This window comes from Nyctereutes procyonoides, unplaced genomic scaffold, assembly GCF_905146905.1.
Source record: "Nyctereutes procyonoides isolate TBG_1078 unplaced genomic scaffold, NYPRO_anot_genome, whole genome shotgun sequence".
NCBI classification, from domain to species: Eukaryota; Metazoa; Chordata; class Mammalia; order Carnivora; family Canidae; genus Nyctereutes; species Nyctereutes procyonoides.
In genome coordinates, this window is record NW_026575135.1 from 71,479,139 (window position 1) to 71,498,880 (window position 19,742).

General features: G+C 46.5%; 1 protein-coding gene across 1 annotated transcript in view; it reads left to right on the top strand.

The window, feature by feature from the left end:
* Positions 1-19,742, top strand: part of MAML1 (mastermind like transcriptional coactivator 1) — a 47,663-nt gene that overhangs the window by 23,234 nt on the left and 4,687 nt on the right. The window contains exons 3-5 of the mRNA XM_055302101.1: positions 12,698-14,110; positions 16,181-16,420; positions 18,743-18,839. Coding sequence (XP_055158076.1) covers positions 12,698-14,110; positions 16,181-16,420; positions 18,743-18,839 — 1,750 coding nt within the window. The remainder of the gene's footprint in view (positions 1-12,697; positions 14,111-16,180; positions 16,421-18,742; positions 18,840-19,742) is intronic.

The following is a 19,742-nucleotide window of genomic DNA, read 5'->3' on the forward strand; positions in this document are numbered from 1 at the left end:
TAGGGGGTAGAGTCAGCAGAGGACAAGGACTGAGCCGTGCACTGAGTAAGGGAGCATGAGAGAAAGAGCCAAGTCCAGTGGACATCCTGTCGGATATCCATGTGAAGATTCCTGGATATGTCAAATATGTGAGTATAGAGCACAGGAGAAAGAGCTGTGCATACAGATGCAGATCCCAGGGGCACCTGAGTGGCTCATTCAGTTTAGCGTCTGCTTTCAGCTCAGGTCATGATCTCAGGGTCCTGGTAGCACGTTGGGCTCCCTGCTCAGGGGAGAGTCTGCTTCTCCCTCTGCCCCTCCCCCTTGCTCATACTCCCTGTCTCTCTCTTGATCTCTCTCTCTCTCAAATAAATAAATAAATAAATAATTTTTTTAAGAAATGAAGATCCAGGAGATCCCTGGGTGGCTCAGCAGTTTGGTGCCTGCCTTTGGCCTGGGGCGTTATCCTGGAGTCCCGGGATTGAGTCCCACATTGGGCTCCCTGCATGGAGCCTGCTTCTTCCTCTGCCTGTGTCTCTGCCTCTCTCTCTCTCTCTCTCTCTCTCTCTTTCTCTTTCTCTTTCTCTTTCTCTTTCTCTTTCTCTTTCTCTTCTGTGTCTCTCATGAATAAATGAATGAAATCTTTGAATGAATGAATAAAAATCCAGAAAATGTTCACTCAGTAAATATTTGAATAGCCACTCCGTGCCACATTGTCAGGCTGTGGCCAAGGCCCTGAGTGCAGATGGAGTACCTGGGAGAGGACAGCAGTGGACAGCAGTGAAAAACGACGAAGGAGCAGCATGAGAAGCAGCAGCCTGCAGAGAGTGGCCACGGAGGCAGGTCCAGAGAGCTGTCTCTTGGGCCTTAAGGGAAGAACATGTGCAGAGAAGGAAGGAGTGGTCATCAGAGTTGAGTGTCTCAGAAAGGTCAAGTAGATACGGTTTAAAAGTGTTCCTTGGATTTAAGATCCAGGAGGTGACCTTGGTTGTTTCTTTGAAGAAGCTCCAAAGTGAAGGAAGGGGATTGGCTAAAAGGTAAGAAGGTTAGCAGCTGCCTGGTAAGCAGTAGTGTTATGCCTCACCGCCTCCCCAAAGAAGTGGCTGTTCTCCCCATACCACTGCCACTACCAGCGCGTCTTTAGTTAAGGAACCAGAGCTTCTTGAGATGTTTAGTAATATGCCTGTGAGCACACAGCTGTTAAGCAATCAAAGCAGGATTTGAACCCAGTCTAGCTGTGCCCTTAACACAGCTAAAATGTAGAGTAGGTTGGGGGCCAAAAGATGGGAGTATTGAGCATTGCCAATGCTTAGGGGAGAAAAGAACTGGTAAACAGGGAGGTGGCCAGAAAACAGAGGATAAGGTGGTGATGGAATGAACAAGAACCTTAAAGAAGCCACCTGGGAGTGGGATAGAGAACCCAGGTGGAGGCTGTGGCTTTGGAAGGGAAGGGCATCACTCTTACGGGTTCACTCCATTGATTAAGTCAAGAATTCCTCGAAGGAGATCATGGTGTTTATGCTTTCAGTAGTTCATGATGCATCTTTTTCATATCTATCTATGAATGCCTGATTGTGTGGAATCACAGATTCCAGAGGATTTTAGACAGATCTGGGGTAATCAGTAATTAAATATATGCTGTTCTTTAATTGAGCCTCCCTGGCTACTGGTCTCTTTCCCTCGCTTTTTAAAAATAATTATTTATTTACTTACTTATTTATTTTATTTAGTGTAAGCCAGGGGAGGGGCAAAAGGAGAGGGAGAGAGGATGTCAAGCAGACACCCCCCAAACCCCCCACTGAGGTTGGAACCTGATCCCATCACTCTGAGATCTGATCTGAGGCAAAATCAAGAGTTGGACGCCTGACTGAGCCACCCAGGTACCCCTCCTTCACTTTTTTAAATGGCTTTATTGAGATACAATTTCTATACCATACAGTTCATCCATTTATATTCCATTTCCCCAAAACAATCCAGTGGTTTTAAGTTTATCCGCAGAACTGCCTGACCATCAGCACAGTCGGATTTTAGAGCATTTCCTCACCCCAGAAAGAACCCCCACAACCCTTAGCTATCACTAAGGTGATATACTTAGTTAGATATCACCCTTAGCTATCACTGCCCCTACCCCCCGCTTTCTAGTCCTAGGCAATCACTTAATCTACTTTGGCTCTGTATCTTCCTTTTTAAAATTAAACTAGGAAAAGAACAATCCATACTCTATTTACTCACCTCCCAGTTACTTCTCAGGCCAAGGGTTTTTCTTCCAGGGAGCCTTCTGGAACTGCTTTGGGCAATGGCATTGGTGACCCTTTAGTTACCAGACCCAGTGGACATGTTCAGCCTTTATCTTTCTGGACCTTTTGGATGTATTTAGCCCACCACTCTCCACTCTCCCTTATGTTCTGTCTTCAGAATGGGCCCTTCACCTGCCCTTTGGCTGACCTGTCACTCTTCCTGAGTAATGGAATCTGCTCGTGGTTTCAGCTGCATGCATTGCTCATGACAGTCTTTACCCTGGACTCATCATCAATATTATTCACTGCCTCTTGGGCGTGACCTGAATGGTCTCGCCATCTCTTCATGGCTAAAACTCAACTAAGCCCTCCTCCCACTGAAAGTGGTTTTCCTTTATTCTCTATCTTACCTATGTGCCCAAACTAGAGAGACATTCCTTTCTCACTCACCCCCACTATAAACTCAGTCTTCAGGACCTGCCAAATCCCTCCCACCCTAACTCTGAAATCCTTTCTTCCTCATGCCTGCTGTCCAGCTGTCATCTCTTTCACGGACTACTTCTGCAGTCTTCTCCTTGGCAATCACTCTGTCCATGGCCTCTCTCCCTAAAATGTATTTGCCACAGAGGCATTAGAGATAGCTTATAAAAATGCAAATCCCCCAAAAATGCAAGTCTGACTTCATCTGCTAAGTTCCTATTAAAATGACATGCAGTGCAACATCACCTATAACTATTTATGTTTAAAAAAAAGTGAATCCCATCAAGCTTCTATCAGTTTACTGGAAATACAGAGGATAGAAGAACTTGTAAATGATACCTTGGGGGGCATACAATCACCCAACTATGGAAACGGAAAATTCTACAGGACAAGTGACTAAGTTTCTTGGACAAATAAATGGCAAAGTTAAGAAAGGGAGAGAGAACTGTTATATACTAAGAATCCTAAGAGCACGTTAGCCAGATGCAGTGTTTTGGATCCTGACTTGAATAAACCAACTGTAGCCACAATTTGATTTTTTTTTTTTTTACATTCAGGAATAGTGTTGTGGTTATTTTTCAAAGAGCTTTCATATTTTAGTGATGCATGCTTAACTATTTAAGGAGAAATGATGTGGTTGCTAAGTTAGCCCAGGGGTAGGGTATGAAGGACACAAAATGGGACATACGTTGTTTCACTTGGGCAGTGAGTAAATGGAGAGTCATTCTACTTTCTCTCTACCTTAATATATGTTTGAAATTTTTCATAATAAAGGAGTTATTTTGTTTGTTTGCAAAAGATCTTGAGACAGGGAAACTTGAACACTGCTGGTTTACAGGATGATAATAATTTAAAAATTTTTTTAAATTGTAATAAAATACAACAGAGGGTGCCTGGACAGTGCAGTTGATTAAATGTCCAACTTGGTTTCAGCTTCGATCATGATCTCAGAGGGTCATGGGATCGAGCCCCGTGTTGGACTCCGCACTGAATATGGAGCCTACTTGGGATTCTCTCTCTCCCTTTTTTAAAAAAAGTGTGTGTGTGCGCATATGTACGTATATATATATATATATACATATGGATATATACATATATAAGTCAAAATTTACCAGCTTAACCACTTCTAAGTGTACACACTTCACAGTATTAAGTACATTCACATTATTTGTGTGAGCACCACCACCATACATCTCCATAGCTCATTTTATCTTGCAGAACAGAAACACTAGCTCCCTACTTCCTTCTCCCTGCAGCTCCCAGAAACCACCATTGTTCTTTCTGTCTCTGTGAATTCGAGGACTCTAGGTACTGTATATAATTGGAATTATACAGTACTTGTCCTTTTGTGACAGATTTATTTCACTTAACATAATGTCCTCAAGGTTATTCCATATTGTAGCATGTGTCAGAATGTCTTTGCCTTTTTTTTTTTAATTTTTATTTATTTATGATAGTCACAGAGAGAGAAAGAGAGAGAGGCAGAGACATAGGCAGAGGGAGAAGCAGGCTCCATGCACCGGGAGCCCGATGTGGGATTCATCCCGGGTCTCCGGGATTGCGCCCTGGGCCAAAGGCAGGCGCCAAACCACTGCGCCACCCAGGGATCCCGTCTTTGCTTTTTAAGACTGAATAATATTCCATTGTATTGGATAGACCACATTTTGTTTATTCATTCATCCATTGATGAACACTTGGGTTACTTCTACCTTTTGGCTACATTGAATATGTGGGTGTGAACATGGTCTACAAATATCTGTTCAAGTCCTTGCTTTCAGTGCTTTTGGAAATGGAATTTTTAAAGAAATGATATTGCTGACTAATACGGTAAATATTGTTTTTATTTTTTGAGGAACTGCTGTTTTCCATAGCAGATGCACCATTTTCATTCCCATCAACAGTGCACAAAGGTTCCATTTTCTCCATGGCCTTGCCAACACTTGTTATTTTGGGTGTTATGTTTTGTTTTAGATAATAGCCATCCTAATGCGTTTGAGGTGGTGATAATAATTATTAATGTTTTAGGTGTGATAATGGTATTGTTATGTTATACACACATGTGTATTTTTAAGAGTTTTTACTTTTAGGGATCCCTGGGTGGCGCAGCGGTTTAGCGCCTGCCTTTGGCCCAGGGTGTGATCCTGGAGACCCGAGATTGAGTCCCGCGTCGGGCTCCCGGTGCATGGAGCCTGCTTTTCCCTCTGCCTATGTCTCTCTGCCTCTCTCTCTCTCTGTGTGTGTGTGTGACTATCATAAATAAATAAATAAATTTTTAAAAAAGAGTTTTTACTTTTAGAGATACATAACTGAAGTATTTTTGGATTAAATGGTATTATGCCCAGGATCTGTTTCTTAAATCATCCAGTCTTGGGGGTGGGGACTAGGGAGGTAGAAATGCAACAAAAGGACCAAATACTAATAGTTGTTTAAGTTGGGTAAGGGGCACCTGAGGATTCCATATACTGTTCTCTTTCATTTTGTGTATGTTTTGAAATTTCACAGTATTAAATAACATTTCGGGCCCATCACTGTCCATTCCCAGCCTCTTTCAGTACTTCCTGTTGTGCCATTTATACTTCAGCAACATTAAACTATTATTCATTTTTTCTGCTTGCCTCCTTCTGTCCACTCTTACTCTGGGCTCTCTTGTGTATCCATGCCTTTGCCTCTCAGCCTGGAATCCCCGCCCCCTACTTCTGGATGACTTCTTTGTTCTTTTAATACCTAACTTGAGTGCCCCCTTCTCCCTCCTCTTGTAATAATCTGTCCTGCCTCCATAGCCTCATCATCACATCCCAGCTGGTGGGAGCCGGAACCATCTCTTATGTATCTTTTTATGCCAGTGCCTAGTGCCCTGCCTAGAGTATAGTAAAAACTTCATGCCTATCTGAATTTGCGATTATTTTTTGCTCACCTTGTATAGGTTAGGGTCTGGCACATAGGTAGGATCTTGGTGAATGAGCACTGCATGGGGGCAACCATTGGGGAAACTGGGTGAAAAATATGCAGGCCCTCTGCAAACTCTCTTTCCAATTTCCTATGAACCTCAAATTATTTTTTATTTTTTAGTTTGAGTACAGTTGACACAGGAACCTATAATTCATTAAAAATAAAACATTTAAGGGATGCCTGGGTGGCTCAGTGGTTGAACGTCTGCCTTTGGCTCAGGTTGTGATCCCTAGGTCCTGGGATTGAGTCCCTCATTGGGCTGCTTCTCCCTCTGCCTGTGTCTCTGCCTCTTTGTGTCTCTCATGAATAAATAAATAAAATCTTTAAAAATAAATAAAATAAAACATTTTAAAAATGATGGTAAAAATGTCTGGACCCCAAAGTGTAAAGTTTTCTGGAAAATGCATTTCTTGGAACTTCCCATTTTCAGTATGACCTTGTAGGTGGATTCAGTGGCAAGGAGTAGTGTTTACAGATCTCTTTAGTACTTACCACACTTCTAAATGATTGGCAATTCCAAACTATTAAGACAAATAATATCTTAAAAGTAGGAATCTTTAGTAACAGGTTTTATTTGGTTCTGTGATATTTTTCTTTTTCTTCAGTCAGTGTGTGTGATTTCCACATGGCACAGCCCTTTTTTCTGGTAATAACACCTTGTTGGGATTCTTCATGCTCGTATACGGAAGGTGCTCTTCTCACAGTTTGAAGCACTGACTCACTCCCTGCTGCTTGTGTTTCATAACAGACATCTCGCTCAGCCTCACAGGTGGAAGCGGAGTCTATGTGGGTGGGCCCCTCCCAGTCTGACCAGGAGGGAGACAGGGCCGGAGGATGGAGGATAGGCAGCAGATCCGTCCCATGACCCCCAAATGCCCACACCTTGGGAAGCCTCATGTAATCTGACTTTATCTGCTGGAAAACAAGAACAGTGATTCTCCTTCCCATGGTGCTTTTGAAGGTTGTGTGAGATTCTGACACCATGAGGAGTAGTTAAATGGAAGTGCAGAGTGGTTAGTAAGGCCACTGAGGAAGTATTGACTTGTCCCTGTGGCACTTGGCTCACTTAGTGCCTTACCAGAGTTGCTACTTGACATGGATTTCCCACGTTTTCCCTCAGGTCATTGAAATTTTTAATGTTGGGACACGCGGGTGGCTCAGCGGTTGAGCTTTGGCTGCCTTTGGCTCAGGGAGTTATCCTGGAGTCCTGGGATCGAGTCCCACATTGGGCTCCCTGCATGGGGCCTGCTTCTCCCTTTGCCTATGTCTCTGCTTCTCTCTCTCTCTCTCATGAATAAGTAAATAAAATCTTAAAAAAAAAAATCTTGAATATTGCCTAAAAGTAGATCGACTTTACCTGGAGATGGTCTTTTCCAATGACAGTCAGTGTTCCTGAGTGTCTGTACAGGGTACTAGAAGAGCATAATAGAAACAGAAAAAGTCAGCATGGTATCAGGTCAGATTGTTGCCTTAAAAAGTTACAGTTTTTTATGTTTCAACCTACACTTTTGAGGCATTCCAGCAAGCGTACAGCATGGGTGTGGTTGGAAAGTTGGTGGGGAGTTAAACTAGTTCCAGAGCCGGAAGGATGACGGAGCCAAGTTCAGGGTTATGAAGGCCTGAGGGCAATAAGGTGCCTTGCAGTTGAAGAGCTTTCAGGAAAATAGTAACGGGATCAGATCTGCCCTTTGGTGTAATCACTCTGACCAGAGTGCAGAATGTAGATGAGGGCGGAAATTGCAAAACTAACTGTAGACATGGTTAAAATGATTCAAGCAAGAGAAATTGGTAATAGTGAATGGAGAGTAGTGTGTAGAACCAAGGAATGCTGAGCAGTGGGCTCACCAGGACTAGCGCATAGATTGAATGCAGGGAGTAGAAAAGGAGGGGCTAGAGTGGCTCTCTGGTTCTGGTTTATGTGACCAGGTGGATGGTAGCAAACATTGTCTGGGATGAGCAGAGAAAGAAAGGAAAACGAGACTGGGGAGAAGCTGTTTCAGATTTGGACAGATTAAGTCTGAATTATCTGCAGGACACCCCATACACCAGGTAAGTGGTTAGACAAATGGGAGTCTGGAGCTCTGTCAACATGGGGATTAAGAGCACATTCATTCACAAATACTTATTGAGTGCCAGGCACTGTTCTAGGTACTGGGTCTCTGTTTTTCATTCTAAAGTATAAAACTGGGATCCCTGGGTGGCGCAGCGGTTTAGCGCCTGCCTTTGGCCCAGGGCGCGATCCTGGAGACCCAGGATCGAATCCCATGTCGGGCTCCCGGTGCATGGAGCCTGCTTCTCCCTCTGCCTGTGTCTCTGCCTCTCTCTCTCTCTCTCTCTCTCTCTCTCTCTGACTATCATAAATAAATAAAAATTAAAAAAAAGATTTATTTAAAAAAAATAAAGTGTAAAACTAAGACTCATTCACACGAGTGCCTCCATGGGAGAATTAACAAGGAGATAGGATGGAGAGTGACTGGGAGAATGACTGAGGGGATAACGGACCCAAATTAGGAGCTAAGCCACCCCTAGGGAGATCGGGGGAAGAAGTGTTCAGGACAAAGAGAAGAACAAGTGCAAAGGCCCTGAGGCAGGAATGAGGGGGCACCTTTGAGGCACTATAAGAAGGCTAGTGTGACTCAGTGTGCTGTACAACAGGGGAGCATGGAAAAGCAGGTTGGATGACGGACAAGGACTGCTAGATCAGCACTTGATCCCTGGCAGTTGGGTTTATTCTGAATGTGATGTTCAGTCATGGGAATTTGAAGCCATGGGAGTGGATAAGATCAGTCAGAGTGTGTGTAGAATAAAAAGAGGAGAGGGGTGCCTGGGTGGCTCAGTTAGTGGGGCATCCACCTCTTCTCAGTTTCGACCCAGATCATGATCTCATGGGGTCGTGGAATCAAGCCCTGCATTGGGCTCTCTGCTTAGTGAGGAGTCTGCTTGAGATTCTCCTTTTCCTTTGCCTCTCTCCCTGCTCATGCACTCATGTGTGCTGGCACACCATTCTCTTTCTCTGTCACATGAATAAATCTTTTTTAAAAAATTTTAAAAAGAGGAGAAAGAACTCCCATACTCATTTGAAGCAGAGACCTACCTCAAAGGAGACTAGAAGAAACAACCAGAAGAAAATAGAAGAGAAAGCAAGATACTATGGTAAAGAAATAAGATGAAAGGAATTTTTTTTTTTTTAAGATTTTATTTATTTGGGACATCTGGGTGGCTCAGCAGTTGAGCACCGGCCTTTGGCCCAGGGTGTGATCCCGGAATCTGGGATCGAGTGCCACATTGGGCTCCTTGCGGGGAGCCTGCTTCTCCCTCTGCCTGTGTCTCTGCCTCTCTTTCTGTGTCTCATTTATTCACAGGGAGCCTGGTGTGGGGACTCGATCCCAGATTCCAGAATCACGCCCTGAGCTGATGGCAGATGCTCAGCTGCTGAGCCACCCAGGTGTCCCTCAAGGAATTATTAAGAGGTAGATGATGGAGGGAAAGACTGAAAATGTGGACTGCATTTAACAGCATCAAGATCATTGGCCTCGGGGAAAGCAGCCCTAAAGTCTTCCTTCTACACTACCACCCCTGCCCGTTTGGCATCCCGTCAGCTCCCCAGAGGATGGAAGCCATAGTGCAGTGGGTCTAGGTGCTGGCTTTCGGGTGTGGGGAGGTGGGTGTTTGGCTGATTGGATGACCAAGGAGCAATATGACTTGAGAAGTGGCAGGAAGCACTAGTGGCTGCCCCAGGTGACTGCCGGCTCATAAGGAATATGGATGAGCAAGCCACCCCTTTCTTAAGCAGCCACGTGTGTTTGTTAGCTCAGCGGAAGAGTATAGGTGTTACCCTTTGGTTAGTCTGGCCAGAAAGCACACTGGAACTTCAGTGGCCGGTGGCAGAAGTGGAGAGTAGGCCAAGACAGTAAGTCTCATGCCTCAGGCTGGCATGAGGGTGATGAGGGGACACAGGACACTGATTTGGTGTCCACAAGGTGTGGCAACTCCACCTAGACTCAGCAGTGTATATCCTGGGGTCCCTCTCCCAGAGCAGAAGCTGACGGGTGGCAAAGGCTGGGGTGGGAGTCAGGACTGCAGGGTGCTTTGGTGGAAGACTGACAGGGTGAGTATGCAGGGCTTCCAGCTTACCATCAGGCATGTGGTACCCTTTAACAAAACCCCCTTGTGAAGGAAATGAACACCAGATCACCTTATTCCAGGATGGGATCCTCCTGGAATCCTGTGTACCACAAGACCATTCCGTCTGAGCTGAGTGCCCCGAAGTACCAGATGTGCTGAGAGGGAGCCCGTGTGTTTATCCATGCTGCCTAGTTTTGTCTGCTTTATAGCTCTTACTCTGTGTGTTCTTATGTAATTTATAATCCGTTCAGGCTGTCTGCACATCTTTGTTGTAAATTCCTGCTTTGCACATATCAGGCACTCCTGCAAATGCTCAAGACTTAAAAATCTGCCAGGGCCACCACATTCCACATTTCCCACCCCCGCCTACATCATTCCAGTTACATTTTGTGAGCAGTTGAGAAAATGGCCCGGTGTTTCCTTTGGAAAGTAATTGGATTGCAAAATTAAGTTGTTACTTTGGAACTTGTCTGCAGCTGTTTGCATGTGGATATTGAAAGAGGGAGTGGTAGCTTTTATAATTATTAGGGCAAAGAAGGATTCTGTTTCTAATCTGGGACAACCAGCTGACTCAATCTAGTGCCCTGACCTCCTAGGTTTTCCAACTTCCCCCTTAGGAAAATGGAAGACTGAGCTCCCTGGTTTATAGACAGCCCAAAGCTGACACTGAGGAACAAATGATTTTCCAGAAAGAAAATAATAGAAAGAATAAAAACCCAAGAAAAATCAGCAACTCATTTTGATTTCTTTGAGATCAATTAAATGGTTATGAATTGACTTTCCTCAAAGGAAACTTTTCCAGTGGTAGATCTTACAAAGGTCCATTTTAAGAACATGGGTCCCTTCCCCCCTCACACCCCTAGGTGGCAGCAGGAAGCAGGAGAACCCACATGAAAGTAAAGCAGATGTCCCCTTATAGGGTCCTAGGATCGTTTTTCAGCTTACACCTCTGCCCAACAGTTTCATTTATTGAGTATCCCTGAGTTTTTCTGAGCTAACTTAGATACCCAGATATGGATTTAGAGGATTATGGACTCAGCCAGAATTTATAGAGCACTGCACAGTCAGCTTTAACAGTAAAAAAAAAAAATAGGAAAATCTTGAAGCAAGGATTAAAAAAGGAATGGAAGCATTGGAATTGGGACTGCAGACTGAGAAAGTTCCCCTCCTTGTTTCCTTGCTTGATGTGCATATGTATCTAGGAGGTTTCTCTCTTTTAGGAAAAGTTTACTGTTGAGAGCTGTTGCCCAAGGAGTTGCCTTGGGTAGGAGCCCTGGTCAGTGCACTGGTGCCCTCACACTCCTCGGACTGTGGTGGTGGGTCCATGTAGCTCTTCTCTGTAGCCCCAGGACAACAGTACAGAGTTTTGGGTGCCATCGACTCCTCTGAAATCTATTAAAAGATAATTATGAAAGCTCCTATTGGGAACTTTATAAATAATACAGTATAGATACTTAGGGTCAGTAGGAGGGATGGAATGGGGGGAGTGGAGGGCAAAGGACAAAAATGCAACAAAAAAACCTAGGGAAGGAACAGCACCAAGGTTAGAGCTAAGTGTAGGCACCTGCATTAATGAAGGAATCATGTCCTGGCAGAGGCTAGGGAAAGAGTGGAAAGATAGCACCTTCCATTCTTCCCACTCCCGTGTCCTGTTCTCTTCATGAAGCTCCTGTGCCAGACTCCCGGCCCAGGGTGCTGTTGCTCTGCTGCTCTCCCGTAGCCATGTCTGGATGTGTCCTGTATCCTGGCAGACTGGAAGCCTCGGAAGACCCCAGGAACCACCTCATTGTCTTGCTCTGCACACAGCACCTGTCCGTGACACAGGGTGGACTGTTTGTAAGGCTAGCCAAACAAATCTAGCTGAGGAGGGCGGGGGGGAGCAAAGATAATGGTGTAAGACAGGCTGGCTTTGGGCAAAGGAATGCTTTCATACTGAGAAGTGGGGTTTGTAGGGGCTAGTGACTGGGGCGCAGAGGGTCAGAAGCTGCTTAGAGCTGGCAGGGAGGAGAAGGAGCAGCTCTGCCTGGGGAAAAGGAGTGGCACCGGACAGCAGCTCCTTGAAAGGCCCAATGGGGCATGAATGCTGGCCTGTGCAACACGTCAGCCACCTGGTGCTCGTGAGCCACCCCACCGAGGCCTGAGAGAGAGCCCCTAGCAGGCAGGGCTCCTTCAGCTGAAAGCCAGAGAAATCTGAGTCAAAGGAGCTTAAACACAAAAAGGAAGTTTTTGGTTCCCTGAAGTGAAAAGTGCAGGGGCATGGCTGGTCTCATGTACAGTCAGGACTTAGGTGACACCCTTAAGAATGTATATGTAGCTTCTGCTTCTTTCTCTCATTGGCCCTACTCTTGGGCACACCCTCAGACTAGATGACTGTGGGCAACATCAGGCTTGCATCCTGCAAGAGAAGGCCACAAAGGTCAGGTATGGATTCCCTGATTGAAGTTGGCTTGCTTTCCTGCAGCTCCAGTAGTGGCCCGGACTCAGGCCAGGGCAGAGGACCTGGAATAGGGGAAGTGGGGGTGTGCTCCCAGGAGGAGCGAGGATAAACTGGCTGGTCAGAGTCAGCAGGAGAGCACGGCAGGGGTGCGGGCTCTGATGGAAACCACCATTAAAAGCCGAGGGGCTGGGGATCCCTGGGTGGCTCAGCGGTTTGGCGCCTGCCTTTGGCCCAGGGCATGATCCTGGAGTCCCAGAATCGGGTCCCACGTCGGGCTCCCGGCATGGAACCTGCTTCTCCCGCTGCCTGTGTCTTTGCCTCTCTCTCTCTCTCTCTCTCTCTCTCTCTCTCTCTCTAGACCTATCATGAATAACTAAATAAATAAATCTTGAAAGAAAGAAAGAAAGAAAGAAAGAAAGAAAGAAAGAAAGAAAGAAAGGGGCCTCCTCTGTGACATTGTGTGTTAAGTTGCTCTTGTCGTGTTTTGCAGCATCTCCATGATACAGTGAAGAGGAACCTGGAGAGTACCACCTCCCCTCAGAATGGTGAGCAACAGAATGGCTATGGAGACCTCTTTTCTGGACACAAGAAGACCCGTCGAGAGGCCCCTCTGGGAGTAGCCATCTCTTCCAACGGCCTGCCTCCAGCCTCTCCCCTGGGGCAGCCTGACAAGCCTGGTGCAGAGGCACTGCAGGCCAGTGGGAAGCACTCACTGGGGCTGGACTCCATCAGTAAGAAGTGTCTGGCTGACTCAGGTCTCCACCTGAATGGGGGCAGCAACCCTGGTGAGCCATTTCCTCTGAGCCTGAATAAAGAGCTGAAGCAAGAGCCCGTCGATGACCTGCCTTGCATGATTGCAGGGGCCGGGGGCTCCATATCTCAGAGCAACCTCATGCCTGACCTCAACCTGAACGAGCAAGAGTGGAAAGAGCTCATCGAGGAGCTAAACAGGTCAGTGCCTGATGAAGACATGAAGGATCTGTTTAATGAGGACTTTGAAGAGAAGAAGGACCCAGAGTCTTCTGGGTCTGCTACACAGACCCCCTTGGCACAGGACATTAATATTAAGACAGAATTCTCTCCAGCAGCCTTTGAACAAGAACAGTTAGGCTCTCCACAAGTGAGGGCTGGGTCTGCAGGACAGACCTTTATGGGGCCTTCAGCCGGTCCCGTGAGTACCGATTCACCCAGCCTAGGGGGCACTCAGCCTCTGTTCCATACCTCTGGCCAGCCTGGGGCAGATAATCCCAGTCCTAACCTGATGCCGGCATCAGCGCAGGCCCAGAATGCACAAAGAGCCCTTTCTAGTGTGGTGTTGCCTAGCCAGGGCCCAGGAGGGGCCTCAGAGCTGTCCTCTGCCCACCAGCTCCAGCAGATTGCTGCCAAGCAGAAGCGTGAGCAGATGCTCCAGAACCCGCAGCAGGCTACCCCTGCACCAGCCCCGGGCCAGATGTCCACGTGGCAGCAGACAGGCCCCTCTCACAGCCCCTTAAACGTACCCTATCCCATGGAGAAACCTGCCAGCCCTCCTGGTTACAAGCAAGACTTCACCAACTCCAAATTGCTCATGATGCCAGGTGTGAACAAGAGCTCCCCTCGGCCTGGAGGCCCCTACCTCCAGTCCAGCCATGTGAACCTGCTGAGTCATCAGCCGCCGAATAACTTGAATCAGAATGCCGTGACTAACCAAGGGTCAGTGCTGGACTATGGCAACACCAAACCCCTTTCTCATTATAAAGCCGACTGTGGGCAAGGTGGCCCTGCATCTGGCCAGAGCAAGTCCACCCTCATGGCATATCTTCCCCAGCAGCTGCCTCACCTGAGCAATGAACAGAACTCCTTGTTTATGATGAAACCAAAGCCAGGAAATCTGCCCTTCCGGTCACTGGTTCCACCCAGCCAGGTGAGCACATGAGGCTATTGCTCTGCAGCCCTGTGGTCACTTGCTCCAGGTAGTTGGGGAGCAGAGGGATGGTGGGAGCAGCTACCGTCGTCCTTTGAATCTCTTGAGAGAGAAAAATCAGTCAAAGAAAACAGGATTGATTCTGAATAAACAAAAATAGGGTGAAATTCCCTGGTATAATTTGGTTTAAAGTATCCATACATTTGAGGCATCACCAGCACCTAAGCAGAGGCGTTGAGTGTCTCCTCCATGCTGTACAACTTTAAAGTAAGTCATGTATGGCTGTTATTTTGCCTATAAAGGTTGCATTTAATGTGCTGATTAGAGGCCTTTCTCCTTTTGTTTTGTTTTTTTTTTTTTAAACTACCTTTCCATCTGAAAGGTAGTGTGCAGAATACCTTAAGATTTAGTAAGGGGCAAGCTAATCCCCAACACATCCAAACTCCATGGTTATTTCACCATGATGCTCCAGCCTGGCAGTCACATAACTGCTCTGTAGGGTGGAGAATGGTCAAGTACTAGTTTTATCGTGATCAATATTTGCATTTCTACTCACATTCACATGTGTTCTAAGATGTTTCTTCCCTGGCAACCTTCTCATGGCTAGGGCTTATTCCCCCAGCTTCCTCCAAGGTACAGTGAAACACATTTGCTTTTCTCCCTCCCTGATGTGCCCCGGACTGTCTTCCATGTCTACACAGAAGATCCCTTGACAAGTTAAAAGTTGTGTGACAGCAGCTGTGGAACATAGGGCATGCCGGTGTGTTAGTGTATCTCATCATCTCCTGGTTTTCATCACTTATTATAAGTAAGCCTGTGGTGAATACATTTGTGGGTACCAGTGTGTATTTGTAAAATTTCAGAAATTAAAAAAAAAAACAATTGCTGGTGATGATGATAATGGGGAAATTGATGCCTTTCGACTGATGAGGGTGTGTACATGGGCATGGTGCTTGTAAGAAGTAGTTTGGTGTTACATATTTTTCTTAAGCCATAAAAATGTTCATAAGCATCGGCACATTATACCCCTGTAAGAAATAATCCCTAAAAAATAGGAAAGTTAATATACAAGGTGTTCATTGCTTCACTTCTAGTAGCCAAAAACTAGAAGCAGATTAAGCATCTCTCAGCAGGAGAGTACATGTGTAAATGTTGATACTTCCACTTATGTCAGCCAGTAAACTGTTCCACAGCCACTAAAAGGATCCTTAAGAGCAGTGACGACTGCCATTTCAGTAGTGCTCGGCACTGCACACAGCACTCTCATAGCCCAAACGCTTCTGGGCGTGGTGGATGAGGAAATTACCTCTGGGTCTGTCTGCTCGAAGCTTAGACTCTTGTAAGGATTAAAGTAAAGTCCTGTAAGAACTGGAAAGGAGCTCAGAAAAGTTGAACTTGTTTAAATGATCATTGTTTTTTTTACCTTCTTCTGTATTCAAGTTAAATTTTCCCCCTTTTAAACATAAATCAGGATGATCAGGATGGGATAATACTGTGGAGCCTTTGACATGAGTCTCACTTTTAGCCCATCTATTAATTGAGAATTTTGTTAAAGTTTTCATTGGTACAGTATTTTGTGAGCATGCTCTGACAAAAGCCAACACAAATGGACATGTGATACAGTCTCAGGCAGTTCAAAGACAGTCCCACTGCCAGGCACCCAAGATTTGCACACTCAGAACATCGAGTCCCCATCCATCAGACCCCCTCAGAGTGTTCCTCCTTTTGGGGCCCATTTGCACTGATGCATTCCAGAAAGTGAGCATTTGAAAGTGGCAGTTGCCTACTGGAACTGATACGTGCCAGATTTGAGCTTAAATGTAAAATCTCGCCTCTGCTGCTGGTGAACCATAGGAAGCAAGGATCACCAGTGCAGCTGGTGACACTGCTTGTTGCTGTGCCTGGATACTCAGGTGTTCCTTCTTTTGGTGTCTAGCCAAGCCCCGGAGGACATATGCTCTGGGGTTTGGGGCAGAGGCTCTCCCTGCACAGAGCTCATCTACTTCGATCAGGGCTTTTGGACTTCACCATGTTCTTCCTAACCTGAGATTCCCTTCTCTGTGCTCACAGGAGCAGAACACCCCCAGTGTCCCTGTGGCCACCCCTGCGGCCGGTGTCGGGAGCCAGCCACCCACTGTGTCTGTGGCCAGCACCCGCAGCAGCGCCCCCTATCTCAGCAGCCAGCAGCAGGCGGCAGTCATGAAGCAACATCACTTGCTTTTGGACCAACAGAAACAGAGGGAGCAGCAACAAAAGCATCTGCAGCAACAGCAGTTCTTACAAAGGCAGCAACACCTTCTGGCAGAACAGGTAAAGTGAGAGGTGAAGGCGACCCCCACCACCCACACTGTCACCTGCCTCTCACATGACTGCTTGGTTGCCCCTTCACTATATATGCACCTGCATGCATGTATGTTCACATGTGTGTGCATCAGTTGCATGTCCTTTGCCCATTTATTTATTTTATTAAAAGTTATTTATTTTAGAGAAAGAAAGAGCACAGTGCGAGGAGCAGAGGGAGAGGGGGAGAATCTCAAGCAGACTCCCCACTGAGCATGGAGCCTGATGAGGAACTGGAGCCCACCGCTTTGAGCTTATGGCCTGAACCAAAACCAAGAGTGGGACCTTCAACAGACTAAGCCACCAGGTGCCCCTCCTTTGCCCTTTCCAGGAGTGTGGCATTTTTCAAATGGTGGTGGCCTGTGTTAGAAGCAGCTTTAATGTCACTCGGTGAGAATTCATGAAGGCAAATGTGTGGCTAAACTAAATTTGTTAGGGACATTTTTCCATGTCCCTTGACTACAACTAACAGAGCACTGAGCTCACTGGTCTGCTGGTCCATTATGGGATCCAGCTTTGTTGTAAATGTAGTTTGTTATACGCTAGAATACAACACAGGGAAATGAGTTCTAGAATCAGGCCTGCCCAGCCCCTCCAAGTCCTGCAGTTCACCTGCTCAGTCACCAAGTGTAACTTGTAGACGCCAGGGTTACAAGAGTTCTCAGGGTTTAAAATTGTATCTTTAAAGTCATTAGAGGGGGGATCCCTGGGTGGCGCAGCGGTTTGGCGCCTGCCTTTGGCCCAGGGCGCGATCCTGGAGACCCGGGATCGAATCCCACGTCGGGCTCCCGGTGCATGGAGCCTGCTTCTCCCTCTGCCTATGTCTCTGCCTCTCTCTCTTTCTCTCTCTGTGACTATCATAAATAAATAAAAATTAAAAAAAAAATAAAGTCATTAGAGGGGATCCCTGGGTGGCGCAGCGGTTTAGCGCCTGCCTTTGGCCCAGGGCGCGATCCTGGAGACCCAGGATTGAATCCCACTTCGGGCATGCAGCCTGCTTCTCCCTCTGCCTATGTCTCTACCTCTCTCTCTCTCTCTCTCTGTGTGTGTGTGACTATCATAAATAAATAAAAATTAAAAAAAAAATTTAAAGTCATTAGAGACTAGCTACCCAGAGGATGGAGGTGACTGAGGATGACTTTAAAGCCCACATGTCACTGCTTCAGTTCTGCCATTTTTAAAAATACCAGCTTTATTGAGAATCCATTCACGTGAGATATAATCCACCTATTTAAAGTGTATAATTTTTAGTATATTCACACAGTGGTATGGCTATCACCATAGTCAGTTTTCGGCCCCTATAAAGAAACCGTATGCCCATTAAAAGTTACCACCCGTGTTGTAGCCCATGCTTTCCAGTGGCTGAACAGAATTCTGTTTGGATAAGCTCCGTTTGATTTATCCATTCACCGGTTGGTAGACATTTGGGTTGTTCCCCCTTCTTTGGATGGAAGTTTTCAGTTCTGTTGAGTGTATGCCCAGGGGCAGAATCGCCCTGTGAGGAGTTGCCAGACTATTCTCCAAAGCTGCTGAACCATTTTACATTCCCACAGCAATGTGAGGGCGCCAGGTTCTCCACACTTCATACTTCTTGTCTTTTTTATTCTAGCCATCTTAGTGGGTGTAAAGTAGTATGTCATTGTGGCTTTGATTTGCATTTTCCTGATCTGTTCTCCCAACATTTGGGGGGTGGGGTGGGGGAACCTCACGCCGACTCCACACTGAGCTCAGAGCTGACATGGGGCTCAATTCCATGACCCTGAGATCATGACCTGAGCCACAGCTAAGAGTGGTATGCTCAACTGACTGAACCACCCAGGTGCCCTCCCACTGAACGTTTTTTTTTTTTTCCATTTAACATTTTTGTAAACAGATACACTTTTTTTTTTTTTAAATCATCACTCCTTAGATCTGCTCCATCCTTCTGTTTCATACAGTTTGTTAAAAATACCCCAAATGGGGGTGCCTGGGTGGCTCAGTGGGTTAAGCGCCTGCCTTCAACTCAGGTCATGATCCCTGGGTTCTGGGATCGAGCCCTGGATCAGGTTCCCTGCTCAGTTGGGAATCTGCTTCTCCCTCTCTGCCCTCCCCCACCCCTCACTTGTATACCTTTCTCTCTGAAGAAAAAAAAATTTTTTTAATCCCCAAATGAAACCAGGAGCATCTGTGAATAACAAGTGTAGGAATCCATCTGTGAGTAACAAATGTAGCAGTTTACTTTTGTCTGATCTAACTCTGTTGTTTCTGTTCTATGTGGGTCTTGTTCTGTTCTATCATTCATGGCGTTTCTAGGAAAAGCAGCAGTTTCAGCGCCACCTGACTCGCCCGCCTCCCCAGTACCAAGACCCAACCCAGAGCACCTTCCCACAGCAGGTCGGACAGTTCACAGGTGAGGAGACATGGGGAGTGACGGGGGTGGGCAGGGAAGGCAGGCACAGGACAGAGCAGTGGTGTGTTCTGTTCCTGCTGAGCTCTTGCTGTCTGCCTAGCTTCCTGCTGGGGGCTGGCTGGATTTACTTGTTTGTAGAAGCTGCAGTCTGCCTGTAGAGCCTGGCTCTTTGGGTACCTGTAGGCCCAGGGGAGGGGGTCATAGGGGCAGACCACTTTGGTGAGTATTCAGGCGGCGCAGTCTTTTGAAGCAAAATCATTTCTAGCTGAAGGATAGCTTATCAACAAGAAATAGCTTCTGTAATTCTTAAGAAAGTTCTTTGTTTCTGCTGTTACATGCCTTCGAGAAATGATGCCCTTATTTTCCAGATAAGAGAAGACTTCATGTAGTTTCTGTGGCCTTTTGCTTCTCTTTCTTCCTGTCAGCTCACTTGGTGTCACGGATGGCAGCATCATCAGTGGACAGTTGACCGCAAAAGGGCAGGAAGCACTCGGAGGTCTCAGCTGTCACATCTCAGCTGTGCAAGGGAACCTGGCTGCAGCTGCCTTCCTAGCTCTTCCTGGCATATCTTTAAAACCTGGCCTTTTCTTGGTCAACGACTGTCACTGTGAAGTGTCCCAGGGGAAGCTGACCAGGGCTGGGCCCTTCTGATAGGGACACTAGGTAGCTCTGCTTGTGTGTGCTGACCCGACTGAGGAGTTAAGTCTGCGGGCTTTTTGGAAGCCCGGGCCTCCGCCAGCTGCCCTGCCCTCACCCCATCTAACGTCGTTTGGGGCTGTCAGTGGGAGTAAAATAGGTTATTTCCACTGTCCTCTTTCCCTCAGCTGGTTTTCAGTCTGGTGTCTCTGGGGAGCAGGAGAAGAAGAGGGAGAGGAGACACAGCCCCCAAATAGTCATACTCCT